This window comes from Ruditapes philippinarum, unplaced genomic scaffold (assembly GCF_026571515.1).
Source record: "Ruditapes philippinarum isolate M1 unplaced genomic scaffold, ASM2657151v2 ctg201_1_1_1_1, whole genome shotgun sequence".
NCBI classification, from domain to species: domain Eukaryota; kingdom Metazoa; phylum Mollusca; class Bivalvia; order Venerida; family Veneridae; genus Ruditapes; species Ruditapes philippinarum.
This window is the reverse complement of record NW_026867332.1, coordinates 61,390-80,322: the sequence shown is the minus strand read 5'-3', so window position 1 is coordinate 80,322 and position 18,933 is coordinate 61,390. Positions and strand designations below refer to the sequence as shown.

At 33.1% G+C, this 18,933-nt stretch overlaps 2 protein-coding genes across 3 annotated transcripts; one reads left to right on the top strand and one right to left on the bottom strand.

The window, feature by feature from the left end:
• Positions 1-1,491: 1,491 nt before the first annotated feature.
• LOC132735758 (uncharacterized) lies at positions 1,492-11,590 on the bottom strand. Of its 2 annotated transcripts, XM_060722750.1 has the most exons (9): positions 11,295-11,590; positions 8,719-8,850; positions 8,233-8,411; positions 7,691-7,892; positions 7,095-7,244; positions 6,790-6,921; positions 5,866-6,228; positions 5,299-5,524; positions 1,492-4,739 (listed from the first exon to the last, which is right to left on the bottom strand). In XM_060722750.1, exons 1-9 carry the CDS (start codon positions 11,422-11,424, stop codon positions 3,266-3,268), a joined length of 2,988 nt encoding a protein of 995 aa, XP_060578733.1. In that variant the 5' UTR covers positions 11,425-11,590; the 3' UTR covers positions 1,492-3,265. The 2 variants fall into 2 exon arrangements, with proteins under 2 accessions (XP_060578733.1, XP_060578734.1); XM_060722751.1 differs by lacking the exon at positions 8,719-8,850.
• Positions 11,591-11,830: 240 nt separating this feature from the next.
• Positions 11,831-18,137, top strand: LOC132735757 (translocon-associated protein subunit gamma-like). Its single transcript, XM_060722749.1, has 5 exons — positions 11,831-12,006; positions 15,113-15,239; positions 15,631-15,723; positions 16,942-17,073; positions 17,582-18,137. The coding sequence occupies exons 1-5, from the start codon at positions 11,868-11,870 to the stop codon at positions 17,646-17,648; spliced, it is 558 nt and encodes a 185-aa protein (XP_060578732.1). The 5' UTR covers positions 11,831-11,867; the 3' UTR covers positions 17,649-18,137.
• The last annotated feature ends 796 nt before the right edge of the window (positions 18,138-18,933 follow it).

The window sequence follows — 18,933 nt, the reverse complement described above, 5'->3', positions numbered from 1 at the left end:
GGGATAAACATTTGTAACGCAAAGATCTACCTATATTTGATTCGGGACCAATGTTGCTTCAAAGTTATTGAGCCAAAATGAAACGGACCTCATAAATTGTAATGTTTGCCACATGGAATTGACTGATACTCTTTATAGAAACTACCTTTCAAATTAAACATATAGTGGGAAAGACTGTTTGTTTGTTTGTTTCATTTTACGCCTTTTCCCAACAGTATTTCAGTCATTTAGGCGGGTAGCATCCTAACCATCGTTCACCAGTACCAGTGGGAAGGAACCCTAACATTCGATTATTATAATTTTAATCGGTTGTACTACGACACACATTGTGTTCATATCAACAGTTATATAACTAAATGAATCTAAAAGGTAATTTTATTACTATATTACTATTGAAATAACCAATTACATGTATGTTGAACGGTTTGATTCACCAAATAACTTATTTTGTAGTTTATGCACCTACTCCCTCACTGCACACCAAAAATGCATTTATTGAATGTGATACAAACTCGTCTGACTATACGTCAAAGTATTTAAGAACATATCTATTTGCAAAATAATATATGGGTGCATGCAGTAACCAGTATAAGCAAACAATCAACAACTTTGCATTGCTTCACATGTACAACTATATGCAAAATCAGTCAGTCCATCTATTCTGCTTTCCAGGATAAATATCACTAGTAATTACAAGTGATGAATTACGTATCTAACATGATTTATTAATTAGCAATGAGAGAAAAACTGAGCATTTGGTTCAATGTCCGATCTGAAATAGTTTCGGAGTAATTTCATCTCGCCCGATGATCGTACCATAGACCCCTGGATTACAAATCCAATGCTCTCCATACTAGACAAAACAGGCTGAACCGATTCTTTAACAAATAAAGACAAAACTAAAAACTTAAGTATTTGAAAAACATATAGATATTTGTTAAAAGGACACGATGTAAAATTAATTTCGATACTTTCGATTTTCTATTGACTCTGATATGATTTCTTAATATATGTTCATAAAAGGTCAAGAGCACAAGTTTCATTCCACTACAACCTGGGTAATTTGCCAGTTCGCTACGCAAAGTAACGTATGTATTGTGACATCCCAGCAAACAAAAGACGTCGTACCAACGTTATATTGACGTTAGACCCTGACGTTGGGTAAACGTTGGCAAAAGGTTCGATTTGAAAGTTTTTTAGACGTCAGGAACCGACGTCTATACAACGTCATAAAATGACCTTTATCCAACCTTTTCTGACCATAATCCAACCTTTTCTGACCATTATCTGACCATAATCCAACCTTTTCTGACCATTATTTGGACATAATCCAACCTTTTCTGACCATAATCCAACCTTTTCTGACCATTATCTGACCATAATCCAAACTTATCTGACCAAATTTTCTGACCATGATTTAACTTCATTCAAAACTTGTGGAACATGATTTTTTTCATTTTAAAGCTCTTTAATAGGGTAAACAAATAAGCATTCTTATAATTTTAGCAATTTATTTTATACTCGGAATCACAAGTACAAAACAAGAAATGTGGTACTATAACAAATGCAAGATTTACATAATATTTTTTGAAACTATTAAACTTGACACTTTGTACTTTAATAACGCTTCATGTATTAATCAAGCATGTTTTAGAAATTACATTAGAACACTGACATTTTGTATAGTAAACATCCATGCATGTGTTTTTTCTTATATCACCACTGAACTGATCACCCTGAGTTTGGGATTTTCCAATCATCTATCCAACTCACTGAATGTATATGTGTCTTTGTATTTTATAACTGAATCAAGATCTGAATGTTAAATGGAACAATATTCTGAATATTTTATTATTACTAGAAATAACAATGTTCATGTATCTTAATTAGTATTGTTCTTTCGTCCTCTTCCACTATGTCCATCTGCATATTATGTGATGAACTTCTGATGAAGATATTTCTACAACTATATTATTTTATGTGTGTTTCTAATACATGTGTATAAAAGATAACAGCAATGCAATAATATATTTTAATAAACAAGGATATGATTGTGTAAATATATGTGTATATGATTCATTCAAAACATTTGGCACAATAATTATATATTAATAATTGTGATCGGTTAACAAGAATATTACAACCCGTTTCATGATAAACAAAAAGTTTAAAACGTAAGTATCTAAACATAATAAACTGTATACATCTAATATACTGTAATTAAAGATATTAATATATACAATAATAAATGTAAAACAAAGTCAAAACATTTTGCTGCATAAAGAATATAGCCTGACTGCTTTATATATCATTCATATCCGCTCACAATTCGTACATTTTAAAATCTCGGCATCTTATACATACGTACATGTTATATGTGTAAAAATTCTAAAGTACGTCTTTTATAACAAAAATATAATTTACACAGTAATTTGTATCCTTTGCATATAAACCTGAGTATTTCGCCGTCTCAACAAAATATATCCTGCATAAGTCCTATGTCCAAAGTATCTAATGAAACACAGGATACATAGGTGCATTTAAATTTTGCTAGCTACGGTCAAATGTAGTAATTTGTTTTCTTTAAACAGTCTGATTTATTTAAATGTATTGCCACTAAAAAAATAGAGACCACAAAATTAATGCATGTATCATCTATCGCAAAATGACAAAGATATTTCGAACATTTATATCTCTGGTATTTGCTAATTGGTGGTTGGCAATATCGGTTCAAAGATCACGTTCTAAGGCACAAAATATAATGTTTATTTCAAAAAATGTGTTTTTAAGATGCTGCCATTTTCTATTGCATGCGTATGTAAAATATTTGTTGCATAAGTAAGTACTTATCCTTCTAATCAGTTGAAGGGGTCACTCAGTTGTGTGATATTTGACATGGTGCCAAGAACGCTCTTTTTCTTTTACAAATGCATGCGTGTTAGCGTGTGTACTTTGTAATGATTTATATTATGTAATATCAAATTCATAAAAATACATCTGTACCAAGTTTTTTAATATTTGCTAGATTCGATCTAAACATTACATGCTGTGTAGAATTGGAGTAATCATGATGTTTTATTGTTGTAATATAGTGTATATTCAGCCGTGTTGATACTTTAACTAACGTGTATATTTATTTGTAATGTCATTTATGAAAAAAATTATTGCAATGTATTTGCCATAAGAGGAGGTCACGCACTTACTAATTATGCTGGTTGTGTTTTGCGGAGTCTTTGACAATCTACTTCGATAATTATGCATGCTCTTAAAAATATTTTATTGTTCTATTAATTTTTTTACCCTCCGGGTGGTATTGCGTAACAATAATGGTATCATGGCCATGACTTCTTGACATGGCAAATGGACGTCGCACGTTTTCAGTAATAGAGCGTTCGTAATCACCCGTTGTCTTTGACAAAACTTCAATCGCATATGAAACGTTCATAGATAAATATATGCTCTCATCGCACAAAGTTATTCCTTCTACATTTGGGAGCTTTTTTCTCCAGACCATTTCACCCGTTGATATACAGAAACAGTACACAGAATTAGAATAAATGTCATAAGTGAAACCGAATTCGCAACGCGAATCAACAACTGAATAGTTTGGCCACCACTCATTTTCATTCTTTATATCACAGCTTACAATTTTCGTCTCTATACCGTCTTTTGAAAAGACATGCATATGTTTATCAATGCAAAAGGCTACGACATTGTTATTTCCACTTGCAACTGAGCACAGCTTCCCATTACATTTTGCAGACATGGCTACTGTCTTCACAAATACGACATCCGATGCATGTAAATTGCACTGTACCAGTACATTTGTGCAATCCCGTGTTCGAAACAGAATATATAAGTGGTTTTCACCTATAGAGCATAAACATATAGGAATGTAATTCTTAAATCTAGGACTCTTCAACTTCTCACATATATTAGACCTACCATATATATGGAAAGAACAGTTACATTGATCGACAAGGACTGTTTTATTGTTTGGTAGGCAACAAACACTAGATAAAACACAGTTGGTTTTACAATTTACAACCTTTTCGTGGTGAAAAATGTACGATTCTCTGCGTTCAATAAGAACCTTCTTCTCTGTGACACTTGCTGTCTTTGTTGATGATGACAAAGAAGATGTTCCAGTTAGAGAATCGGTTAGACTTGAGGACGGTGGTCTGTCGGTAGATGAAACTATCGACGCATCGGTGGAGAACACACTAGATTCAGAAAAATTGCGTTTTCTGCAGGTCTTCTTCGTTCCATACTGAGAAAGGTAATCACTGTTACTATCTATTTTCTGCTGATTTTGGTTTTTCTTATGTTTCTCATGAAGCATTTCATTGTCATCTGCAAATCTTACTTTTGATACATGGTTTACTCTACTATCTTCTTCGATAGCTAGAGAATCTGATGAAGTCGATAACTGCGTTGGATTTGTTACAAATAAGTAGCTTGATGATGAACTAGAACCAGAAGAACTTTCCGAAAAGCATCTTCGACGACGATTCGCTGTTGTTCCTTGAAATATGCTTGCAACTGGTTTTGTTTTATTTTCTATTGTATTCTGTTTTCTGTCAGACGTATGTTTTATCGGTGACGTATTATATGATTCTTGTAAAACACCCAGTTTTGTCAGTTTTGTGAAGGAATCAACATCACAAAGGGTATAGGATGTAGACATCACGCGTTTGAGACATGTTTCGAATTCTTGCCTCAAACCTGCGTCTTGAGTTCTGAAAAAAAAATGTTAAAAGGGTTCGTTTGATTTAACAGACTATCTAACTCTCATGGATAACTAACCGGTATTTACCAATTTCTTCGCAAATGACCGACTACTTGTCCAGTATATAATTTCTTTGTCAGTTGTATCAAATGTATTTGTCAGGAAATAATCATTAGAATACTGAGATCAATTGACACGGAGAAATTCTGTCTCGCTCGAGGATTGAATAAGCGAAAATTCGTTGTTCTACCTAGCCAGTGAGCCAAACGATATGGCCAAGTTAGTAAGACAAAGTGACAATAACGAAGACAATAGTAACATCACGCTTAAATCATTAACATCATTGTTGTGATTCTAATTTCATCTAGAATATCAATATCCTTACTTACAATTGGATCTCAATGGCTGTTCTAATGTTAATGTGTACCAAGGTTCACAAACACATTCAGATGATATAAGATATCCATTATGATATACGAAATTTAGTGGCAATGCACTCATAACTGAAATGTTGTTTCACGATGTCTTAATGTATGGTTCTTATTTATGTAAAAAGCACAATTTGTTACCTTTCTGTCATATTTTCAAGATTCTTTGTCAATGCAAACGATTTATTTTCTATTTGCTCAAACATGCTTTTCTTCAAAGCATCAAAGTGTTTTTGTAACTTGACTACTTCCTGTTTTGCAGATTTCTCCAAGTTGTAGATGTGACAGTGTGCAGCATCTATTCTCTCATCTAAATTGATGGCCTCTTGCGGAATTACCTCATTGACATCACTTTCTTTCTCAACTTCTGCAAACAATAAGAACGAATTTGAAATATTTAAAAACAGTTAGTTGTTAAATCAAAAATGATAGAATTAAACTGAAAATGGAAAACTGATTACGAAACGCGTTTGCATTTAATAAAGACATTGTATTTTTTTTGTCCAATAAAATACGTTAATAAACATATTGGTGATTGCGTACACCTCGTCGATTCACAGTAAAAGTCCTTATCCAGTTTCACATAAAGAGCTAAGAAATTGCGATTCAAAATCATGTCAATGATTAAATCTTCTTTTATTCTTTTTCTCTTTTGTTTTAAAATATTTTGCAGTATTGATATAATTATATTGTTAAAGCAGAACTTACCGGAACTATCATACATGTATTTCTTGAAATACTCAGGATCTATTATTTCCACAAGATCATCTCGGTTACATGCATGAAGCGCTTTCAAAAAGGCACTATACCATTGTGCAGGCGCCAATCGACATTGTACACAATCAATAAGAACTAAGGAAGCGGCTGTCTTTCCAGATTGATGAAGAGTTTTGAGTACTTCCTCTTTATCTCGATGATTTATTGCATTATCTTTTTCAAGATGTGATATAAGATCAATAGGTTCAAGTTGCTCTCCAAGTACTGGCTGAAACAATCTTAATACAGCTTTCTCTTTACTTTGACATTTGTTCGTTCGCGGTTTGGATAAAAGTTCTGCTAAGTGTGGATAATCTAAAACAACAGCAATAAAATAATTCAACAAAACAACAACTGAATAAATAAAAGTAAAGTTCAAGCTATATGAGCCAAATAAGTTTGTTAATAAAAACCAAGGAAACAGAAAATCGATCCGGTAAATTAAATGTGGGGATTACCTAGCTAGGGCACGAGGGTATGAAATTTACATAAGAATAAAAAAAGAGCAAAATTTAGATCGATGACTTTCATAATAATGTCTACCCTACTCCCATGCGCATCGGTCGAATGTTTCACTGCCAGTGCATTAACTAAGCTGCTGAGGGAACGTAAATAATAATGCCCTTTATTAGAAATAAGAACACGAGTTAACACTATTTTTGTACAAAGAGAGCATTAGTCCATTGATTCTAATAGTAATTTAAGAGAAAACTGTGTGTCGTCTTCTTTTAATATCACAAGACATGTATGAGTTTGTGCACGTCTCATAGTTCTTTCCTGGAATGACTTGTGTGTATATATTTCAAATAAATACCGGAGGATTCGTTCATCTAAATGGTTACGAATACATTGTATTTCTTGAGAATAAGAGTTTACCAGATTCTTTCAGGCAGCAGATAAATGTCCTCCATTTTGTCTTGCTCCTCAATTTGATGATTTCTTCGATTAAACTGTCGATAGACTCTTTTTTCGAAGAAAATTGATCTTGCATTATTCGACAAATCTTACCTAAATTAAATTTGATAAAGATATTAAAGTTGACATATGTTATCACATAATTAGCCCCACCAAATTTTTATTTAAATCGACAGTCACGTGTATTTAAGACATCATTACGTAAGATCAGATTATAACTTTACCAAGCAACAAAAAAGTGTTATACCATCATAAATCATACATACCTAAACTAATCAACTGACACAGGGCTGGTGCAATCTTTTCAACGCTAAGAAGTTCTGTAATTTCAGACTGAAAGTATCTAACTTTGGCTTCAATTTTCTCCTCTATGGAGCAACCATACTCATCTGTGTCTATGTCTGAATCGGATGTATCTTAAATTGAAGTGTTAATTATGTACATGATACAGCTTTGAAAGGTTATGAAATAGACATTTAAAGCACAGGGGATCAGAGTAAGACTAAATAAAATACCTTATTATGGAAAACAATTGTGAGTAGTTGTATTCTTACAAGGCTGGGTGTTTTAAGTTCTAAAAAATGTGTAGTACCTAACCATCTTTATATGTTACGTACAGTTTGCCATGATTGTGGATTCCCTTAATTGGCTAATTAGCGACCGAATCAGACACGAGCGAACTTAGCTTGTCAAACTATCATTTTACGGTGTTGAATTGCTTTCAATGATTTTCACTATTTTTGGATATTTTTGAGTGTTTTGTAAATGGATTGAACAGGTTATGGTAAAACACCGCATTCGGTCTGTACGTCTGTTCATCTATCTTTTAACTTCAATTGGAAAAAAAATCAGGATAACAAACCAGTGACTAGAAGCTTCGGTATCTTCAATATTTCACAATCGAGACTAAACTCAGGCTCCATCTCATGAACAATATCTTTGAATCCTTTCTGATAAAGAATCTTAAGGAAACCAGTGTACCACTTAGATGGTGCCTGTCGACGCTGTATGCAATCTAACATCAATATCGTCGCAGCAACAGAGCCTCGACTCCTTTGGCATGCCTATAATTGCAAAGAAGTGCATGGCGTTTCATATAAAGTTTTGAAGTTCTTTTAAATGCAGTTGTAATTTCATTGTGTACGTTATTCAATTGATTTTTTATAATAATCGCCACTAACTTGCAAAATATGAAGACGGTGCAAAGAGTCCTAGCTTTCGCATTAAGAAATTGTGTACTTTTTTATTACACTATTACAAATTTAAACATATGTGTACAGATTTAAACACATATGGTACCAATTAAACTATATATTTCGTATGTTCTAATTTGGATGCATGTCTTCGGTTCAAGCCTAGATCTAATATGCATGTGCTATTGTGCTATATGTACTATTAGTTTACCTGTATTTCTTCCATGTCACTTTTATTGATCAGATTTGACGAAAAGAAATGTGTAATGAGGTCACATGGCTCTATCTGTAATTCCAAATATGGCGCAAAAATTTGCAAGATCTTCTTTTGATGATTACATTGTTCTGGAGTTTGATTTGAAACCAATAAAGATACCAAATATGGGTATTCTGTATTGAAGAAAATATAAACGATGATGAATCAAGTAAAGTGAAACAATTAACTAGCTGTATATCCCTATCTAAAACTGAATGTTTTTCGAGTTTAAATATAACATATGCGTGCATGAGATTAAGAAAATAATAAGAAGCATGAACTTTGGAAATCGGATAAAAAAACTTGTCAAAATTGTTGAAAAGTTTAAGGACGTTAAGGCATTGATAATTAGCCGTTTTTCTTTAGAATTACAAGTATCCTCGATCTACGTATAGAAATGTGTTGGTTTTTTTATAATTGACTTATTTAAAAACAATTTACCTGCCCTCCTTAGAGCTTCGAGAAATGCCTCCCATTTTCCCGATCCAATGCATGCAGAAATTTGCTTAAGGAGAATGAAAGCTGCCCGTTCATGCGATTGTAAATCTACTGATTCAATTTCTCTCTCATCCGCTATAATTAAAGTTGATAAAAGTCATGCAATGCAAATAAATATGCTCATTTCATTATAAACTATAAAAAATAATTCAATGTCAATCATTTAAACTCTGAAAAGTAAAAAAGGTCTGAAAAGTACAAGAAAAAGAAAAGAAACGCATCTACCAAAGAAAGCGTACTCTAATTAAGATAAAACACGACGAGAGCTGGATTGTTTGCATTAAAATAATGTGTGTTTATGTAACAGGGTCTTATTTTTAGGATCAGGTCTAAGGGACAATACTCTTGCTTTACTGTTGGATTTTATAATTTTGCAAAGGGAGACAAATCCGTCGGTCTTGTCTGATACCTTTCAAGGGAGATTACTCTATTGGTTTTAACTGATTTTATTTTATGTTTACATTGGTCAGTATTCTAAGAATTCAAATGACTTGTTCACGGATCATTGATTTTAAGCTATTTTTATGTCATGTAATTTCTTGGTGGGAAAAAGTCATTGTGTCTTTGTTATGTTGTAAAGGAGAGAGGTTAGAAAAAATAGTGTTTGTGGTCAAGTTCTTTATTTCCTAAGTTGGTATGTATTTATCCTGACTGCTGCTAAATGCTTTATTGTAAATATGTAGAATTGCATTATTGTGATTCTGTTCTATTTTGGTTCAGTCCATTGATTGTGAATTTTGTAAATAAGTATGAGTTTCAGAATGACATGTATCTATCAAATCACCTTTCATCTTTTATTCACTATTAATATTTAACCTTACAGTTAAAGTTACATTAAATAAATATGTAAAAATATTTTGCCGTCGGCCTAAAAATCAAACATTCTACAGTTTCATTAACCTGTTTAATAGTATTGTTGTAAATCTCATCAAACATTGTTCATAAATTAGGATTTTAAACGGGAAACCCCACGGTACCGCTAAAGTTCGTATACGAATTTTAACATGCAAATGAAGACTATAATGAGCTCGTGCATGCACTACGTCACAGTTTTTTAGTTGCTATCCGGAGCACAGCAAATGTGATATTTTCTTGTGCAAACACACTTTAACCGTTAAAGCTTCACGGTGCACTAAACCTGGGGTTCAGTAAAAGTAATAATCTCGTAAAAAGATTAAATTTGTATGAAAACATCCGTTACAATGCGGAAATATACCGTTAAATTAGGACTGCCGCTAATAGTCATGTTTGTTGATTTAATATTGATGTACGGATGATCCGAAGGCGGAGTTTCTCATGCAAACAGAAATTGTATTTTCCATTTCGCCACAATGAGGTTACCTATTTTTATGCTAATAAAACTCATTTTGGTTGTTTGGACACCAAAATAAGACCTGGAGTCGATATAAAACCCAATTTATTAATGAATTGTCGCTATTTAGTTTTTTTATGAAATTTATTTAATGTAACTTAAATTTTAACAGTCACTGGTGTGATAGTCAGAGAGGTAATAATTAGATTGATGTACTGCACTCATCCCTCAGATGGTAAGTTACATGTGCGATGTATTGTGTATTGTTTAAAAGGTAAAATATCTTAATTGTGTGTATAATTCCATAAGCTATGATATTATATTTAAGGACTGTTGCTGAGTGTAAAGAACTAAATTGGCCACTAGACATGTAATTGATTATGTTCTAGATTAGAACATAAGATATGAATTATTTATTCATGTAATCTGGGACATACGATATTATCGTATATTCCAGATGTAATGCATTGTTTCTACTTTATTTTACTTTATATTTACATATTGTTATATATATACTTATTTCAGAGTGTTGGTTTGTACTTATCGAATCTACTTGTTGTAACAACCTTATTTGAAGATTGGATCAGTATATAAACAGGATAGAACTTTACAGCTGTTGTTGAAATGATTTAATAATCCCGAACTTACTTGACCCTCAGGGGCTCGGATAGTTATATTTATATTGCGCCGAACCACCCCTATTAAATTTATTCAGTGTGACGAAATATAGATAGATAGGTAATACATGGGTCTTCATTTTTAATACAGCAGTCTGGTTAGCTCAATGGTGTTGGACTCTGAATTGGGCGACCCGGGTCCGATTCCCGGACGGTACGTGCAAAGTGACCTACTTTCGTTTTTTGATTAGTCATGAAATCCTTTCTACGGTCATTCGCACTAGCTAAGTGCAGAAGCGGATGTAAACTGTTTTCAATTCATGACAGCATGCCCAGGAAAGGTGCGGTGGCTGCATTAACTGTCCTCTGGTAAATTCATTGTGGCTTAATCACTTATAGGCCCTACTTGAAACCTCCCAACACCACAACCACTTTTTCGCGTGAATGTAACCACGGATTTAACTTATTTCTTGGTTTCCCAATAAAAATATGTGCATCAACTGATGAGCTATCCATATTCTATATTTAGTTTCATTTGTCCTGTGAAATTATTAACATTGCATGGAAGTCATTTACAAGTGTATATGTACCTGTCGAGAGAAAACCTGGCATCCAGCGCAATACGTTCGGAGCGTTTATAACCCGACATAACTGTGTTCTATATTCCAAGACCTTTTTCTCCACTAAGTCTTGTTGAAAACTATCCGCGGCAGTACACATATCGAACCAAAGCAGCACAGTTACACATGTACGAGTAAGTGTTGAAAAAATGCATTGCAATTTACCAGTATATTACATTTTCCTGACATATTTAAAAGAAAGGAGGTATAACCACTTTCGATCTAGATCAACAACGGAAATTTATGGGGAATTCCCACTGCAATTGATCCGCCGACCTTGATCCGCATTCTAAATTTGGAATTAGCCAGCTGAATTTTCGCTATGTGTTTATACAGACAAAGCAAATACAAAATATCTAAAAATGACTACTTTAAGTTAAAGTGTAAAATCATTTTGAGAATGTCAAGTTCACTCGAACCCTCACTCAAGACGTTCTAACAAGAGGTAGGTCGTACCGCTACGTTTCGTTTCATATCACGGATAGGGAATATTACGCACCGTTCATTTGGTGTCACTCTGACTTTTTCCTTTACACCGGCAAGATGGCATCCAAAAGCACAAAACAGAAAAATTTAACAAAAGAAGAGGAATTGCTGCTTCAAGATTTCAGCAGAAACGTTTCAACGAAGTCTTCGGCACTATTTTATGGAAATGCGTTGATAGTTTCAGCCATCCCCATTTGTAAGTTTGAGTAAAATTATATTTAAGTTGACCGAGTTTTGCCACGTAGGCAGGATACTGGTGGGTGGGGTAATAGGATTTTAATTGTAAGAACATGTTTCTTTTAAATTTTAAGATTGTGAAATGTATCTTTTTGTTTGTTTGGTTTTACTGCGCACCAATGCAAGTTTTAGAATCGTTCAATTTCAATGATAATTTTACAGTACTAGTACACCACTTCCAACCATCATTGTGAACCATTTTCTACTCACATCTAGGAATACATGATATTTATGGACAGTCCGAGTAGCGTAAATTTTTGGACCGTCCATTATTTTTATAGACTTTTTTTATCTGTAAATTTACAGACATGAAGTATGGAAATAGTATAAGTTTTCTTGAAATTCAAAACTAATGTAGTTAGAATAAGGTTACTGAATAACTTATTGTATGATTAAATGCAACAGTATGGTAAGATTCAGAGCAATTTGATGACTTTCTATTTTCACTTTTTTCAAAATCATTTCAAATACCTTTGTAAAGCCTCATTACCTTTTTTGGTAAAATGTAATCACAGGAGCCTGAAATTATATCAAAAACAAAAAAATAACGATTTAAAAAAATTTCCCATATATATACTATAAAAAACACAAGGAAGGCAACAACATTTCCCCACCCACCGCTACATTTACAAGGAATATTTATAAAAACGCCTGGGATTTACTTCCGAGCACTTTTAATCAATAAAGCACATTAAAATCTATCAGAAACACTGATTACTCTTATCAACTATCCAACTTTTACGCCAATTGAATGAATTTATCACTGCTCTTCTCCCATCGTCGGTTCCATTGCCAGTTCTGCGCTAAATTCCGTCATACCGTCATTGACTGGTTTTTGTAGATCCCGAAATTCTATCAAAAACGAAAAAGAACGATTTAAATAAAAGTCCCATATTATAAATACTATTATAAATATAGGATTTTTATTTAAATCGTTCTTATTTTTTTTTGTTTTGGAAAGAATTTCGGTATCTACAAAGACCGGTCAATAACGGTATGACGGAATTTAGCGCAGAACTGGCAATGGAACCGACGATGGGAGAAGAGCAGTGATAAATTCATTCAATTGGCGTAAAAGTTGGATAGTTGATAAGAGTAAACAGTGTTTCTGAAAGATTTTAATGTGCTTTATTGATTAAAAGTGTTCGGAAGTAAATCCAAGGCGTTTTTATAAATATTCCTTGTAAATGTAGCGGTGGGTGGGGAAATGTTGTTGCCTTCCTTGTGTTTTTTATAGTATATATATGGGATTTTTTTTTAAATCGTTATTTTTTTGTTTTTGATATAACTTCAGGCTCCTGTGATGTAATCGATCAGTAAGACAGCTCATCTAAAGCTGCTGATTATAGTATTATTTAAACTAAAAAAGGAAATTTTTTTCACATTGAATATAGGAAGTGGCTAGCCGTACGGGCACTTTTCAAAATTATATGGAAGTCGAACATGCATATGTTATTTTGTGCCTCATGATTATGATTTGTTGTTTTAATTGTATGAAAGGTGAATTTTTGTTAATTAAGCACATGGATCGAATAAATAATGATCGGAATGGAATATATAAAAAGAACATTGAAAAAAAACTCAGTAAAATGCAAAAATAATTGTATAATTTTCAAATACAGTAGATAAATATCGGACATAAAAGCACAATCAATTAATTAATAAGTCTTAATTAAAGCCTACCCAGGGACTTACAATAGAATTTTAATATCTATACCGTCGGTAATTGACGCAATTATCAGATCCCAACAACAATAATTTTTAGCTCGACTATTCGATAAGAATAAGTAGAGCTATTGCAGTCACCCGAGCGTCGGCGTCGGCGTCCGCGTAACCACTTATGTTAAAGTTTTTGTAATAGTTCAAATATTTCAAAGTCCATAGACATACGGCTTTGAAACTTTGCACACTTGTTCACCATCATGACCCCAACCTGTAGACAGGAGGAGGTAACTCTATCAAGCATTTTGACAGAATTATGCCCCTTTTTCGACTTAGAATTTACGTTAAAGTTTTTGTAATAGTTCAAATATTTTCAAAGTCCATTGACATATGGCTTTGAAAGTTTGCACACTTGTTCACCATCATGACCCCAACCTGTAGACAAGAGGAGGTAACTCTATCAAGCATTTTGACAGAATTATGCTCCTTTTTCGACTTAGAATTTACGTTAAAGTTTTTGTAATAGTTCAAATATTTTCAAAGTCCATTGACATATGGCTTTGAAACTTTGCACACTTAATCACCATCATGACCCCAACCTGTAAACAGGAGGAGGTAACTCTATCAAGCATTTTGACAGGATAATGCCCCTTTTTCGACTTAGAATTTACGTTAAAGTTTTTGTAATAGTTCAATTATTTTCAAAGTCCATTGATATATGGCTTTAAAACTTTGCACACTTGTTCACCATCATGACCCCAACCTGTAAACAGGAGGAGGTAACTGTATCAAGCCTTTTTTTTTCTATCAAGCACTAAGAATAGTCGAGCGTTGCTGTCCTACCGACAGCTCTTGTTCATTTTAAAGGTGTCGAAAATTAAACTTAACTAAACAAAAACGGACTATCATCAACATCAAAATTTTGTAAACTATTTCAATTGATGTTATTTAACTGCGATCAAACGCTATTTTTTTCTCAACGTTTTGAGATGACAAATAGATTCGTATTTTTTTACTGTAGCCAACAAGGCGATTAATCTCTAAAAAGTAAACATACAAAGACAATTGCTGTGTCTTAGTTAAATTCCTCGCTTAAAGTCATAAAATAACATATGCATTTTCGACTTCCATCTAATTTTGAAAATGCCGTACGACTAGCCAATACAGTGTGTCCTTGCTAGTCTTACGTGACTGACGTACGGCTAGAACTTTTGGCTAGCCGTACGGGCCCATACGGCTTGCCACTTCCTTGAATATATATGTAAATTTATGGATTGAAAAAACTATAAATCTTTAGACAATCCATGAAATATCATGAAATCAAAGACCTGCTAATTACAGCACAGCCACTATCAATCAAATATAAAGGAACATGCTTAAATTTTCTAAAATATTTTTTTCAGGGTTGTACTGGAGGATTCATCAAATGGACTTGTACCAGTCAGGCATTTTATTTGCTGTTGGCACTCTCATCAGTACATACCTTGTTGCCTTTGCTTACAAAAATGTCAAGTTTGTTCTTAAACATAAGTGAGTATACTTGTCTTTATATTGAAATTACAAAAATCAGTTGATTAAAAGCATTCTTTCAGATATTTCATAAATTTTCAATGGATGTTTATCTATGCATTTTTATCAAGAGTTTGTTTCAGAAGTTTGCAATAGTATTTTTTCCGTAAAGTGTTTTAACATTTAGTTATTATTTCTCTGATGGTTTCCCTTGAATGTTGTTTCTTTCAATTGCTTCTAATACCTATATTACTATTATTCAATGCAGTGCATTATGTTACATTGAACACTTCAATGCCTTGTTAATTATGTTGCTTTTATTCAAACCCATCAATCTAGACAATAATTATAATCCTTTCCCTTACTGTGGTAACATAGTTGACGGTTGAAGTTAATTTCTTTAACATTCCAGGATTGCCCAAAAACGAGAAGATGCTGTTGCCAGGGAAGTAATGAAAAAAGTAGCTGATGACAAGAAAATGAACAAAAAAGAAAAAGATGAAAGGTATTGCCTTAATTTGTTTTTGTATTTTCTGACCAAAGGTCAGTAAATACAAAGCTGACATTCAATCTCTGACACAGAATTTCACGACAAACCTAACAGCAAGTAGTTCTCAAAACAGCTTAAAACTAGCGATTTAAAAGAAAGAAATATTTTTATTTTGTTACAAGTATCAGACAAATTACAACGGATTCAAAGTTTAAAAGTAGCGTTGTCTTATAGAATTGTCAATAAATGCACAATCACAAATTACGCGGATGAATTTGATTTTAATCAATGAAAATGCTATTTTTAGCGATTTCGATTACCGAATACTACACAAATAAATCTGACTGCAGAGTAGTGGAATACATGTATATAGATTCTACATGTCGGACTGTTTCGGCGAGAAGATTTTCGCTAAATTATTTACTTCAATTTTAAACAACAGGTTTATCCTGAACAAAATACCTCGAAATTATTAAGGATTGCAATGGAAGTTCTAAATTTAGAATGACTAGATTTTATTCAGGCATCGTTTCCATAACTTCTCCGTGGAGCAGTGGTAACGCGCTCGTCTAGTGTGCGAGAGGTCTGGAGTTCAAATCCAAGTCGAGGCAACTTTTCTGAATTTTTTTTAAGTGTCTTTGTTAAGGAAGTAGCCATGATGTGCAAGGATAAAGTGTGGCTGCCATAAAAAATGAACATAAATGATTTTTTGATGCAACTCTATCAAACTCTGGTGCCTAGCAAGATGAATTATAGTACTACATAAAAATAAACTTATACAGGAAAATACATACTGCAAAGATCAGAAAATACCACAGAGCTTGCAGCCTTTGGTATACATCAAAAGGATTGACTAATACTATTCAAATGCTCAAATGTGTCAACTTATCTGATGGCTGTTACTAATGTTTTGATGTTCTAAAGTTTGTTCTTTACTTTGTACAAAGATAATTTATGTTTTATTGTAATAAAAGCTTGTTGCTTATTTGAGTCCATTTTCTGGAACTAACTACTGCTGGGTTCACATGAGAAAACATGGTTGTGATTTAAACCCAAAGTGCCTGTATTAAGAAGCAGACACTTCAACCGCTTTGCCAACACTCCACTTTGTACTTGTGTTTGGTAAGTGAACATTATTCATCGAAGTTGTATAGAAAAAATCTGTTGCAACTTCCACAATAAAGTTTATAACGTTAATTGTTATCACTGATAATAATGGTGTTTTCATTTTAGGATTTTATGGAAGAAGAACGAGGTAGCAGACTACGAGGCGACAACATTCTCTATATTCTATAACAACGCCTTTTACCTGGTGCTGCTGATTCTCTCATCATTTTATGTTCTCAAGAACTTCAACCCAAATGTGTATCCTTTACCTTTATGATTATCATAATATTTGAGTGGGAGAAGGGGTTATGTCATGTTCAACACAGTAGTGGTCATATGGAGACTTTCCAACTTTACTGGTGAAGCAGAACATCAGGAATCCATTTTATCTGAAAAAATGTAGCACATTCTGTAATCTAGAAAAGCTTCCTTACATTAAATTGTCCAGAGACCCTGTCTGGTTTTTAACCCAGTGTAGTGTGGGGCAATTGGTTTTGAAGTTCACAACCATAACCACTCGCCCATGGATGATGCCCAATCATAACCTAATTGATGAATATTTACACTAAAGTTATATGAACAAATACTAAAATATTTGAATGATTTATTTTATGATGACAAGCTCACAGTAAGACAGTATCATGTTGTGATAGTATTTATGCATCATCTAATGAGCATTTTTTGACAGTAATATGGATAGGTCATTGCCTGGGGCTGTTTATATTTGTCTGATATTTGTTGTTTTTTTCCTTAACATTTTTCTCAGAAATTATGTATTTTCAGTTGGGGCAGCAGCTGGACTTCTAGCTCTATTTTCAACCAGTACCAAATAAGATATTTTACATAGGATAGTTCTTAACAACATTGTACAAGTGGTCAAAGGATAGATGTGTATATGTATATATGATGAAAGACAATTTATCTGATAGCAACCACCACCACCAAAGACCAGTGTTTTTGTAACTGTATATTTGATGAAATATCACGAAAGTTAACAATGTCAATATAATATTTAAATGAAAATTTTTATATATTTGATTTAACATGTACTTTGGTATGTCTTAAATTAATTGATTAGGAAGTTGTAACCAAAACAATGACATTTTTCAAAAGATGTGATCATTTTCATACATATTAATTTATTGATTGTGCTCTTTTTAAGTTCACAAAAAAATGTAGATATAGTAATGTGTATCATGTAACTATATGTGAGTGAAACAGCGACAACTAAATTAGATTACAATTTGTGTCAGGTGCATATTTCAATTTAATTCAGGTGATAGAATGCTTCAATTTTTTATGTCAATAAAAATGGTAAACTGGATCTTGTTAGTACTTTGTAAAGAGTGTGTTGTTAAAGTGTTCCCCTCAAAAAGGCAAAGAGCAAAAACAATGCTGCCATTGTGCAGGTTCTCAGTCAATGTTGTCACCCTTGAAGACAAATTTTGTGTTGCCTTATAAATTGAATACCCCTTGAGGCATTTCTCCACACGTGGCTCAAATGTTCACCTTAAACGATGCAATGTACAAAACCCATGCTTCCACTGCAAAGGTCATCTTTGAAGGTCAAGCTCAAGCTGATAACTGTATCTAGCAAAGGGAAGGTGTTGAGGTGAAATGTTTTCCTTTGACTTTACCAGAAACAAAAGATTTAAGTTAAAACTTATTCATTCTGACATCTTGAGAAAGTATGTGAAAAAATTGACCATCCTTTTGTTTTCAAGCAGACACCTTAAACAGTGGACCGTATGTGCATGGTGATCTTGCAGGTGTGGAAACATTCTTTTTACAACCTAATTACTTTAAAGTTTTGTCTCTGGCATCCTTGCATGATCCCCTTTAAAACTTATGGTAATCTGAAACATGTAATATCAATTAAAGCTCAGGACAGTTAATTTTCTATACAAGTCTTACAAAATTATCAGGGAAAACTTTTGTAATGGTTCATTATCATGACTGCAGTGCTTCATGATAATATCAAAGCTGTAAGCCACAAAATATCTGACAAAAAAGTTATACACATTTTTCCATAAAAGTGAAAGAAATTACCCGAAGTTGGGGGCGATAAGTATGACAAACTTTTGTCGAGGACATCATCATGATTCTTTACATAATTAT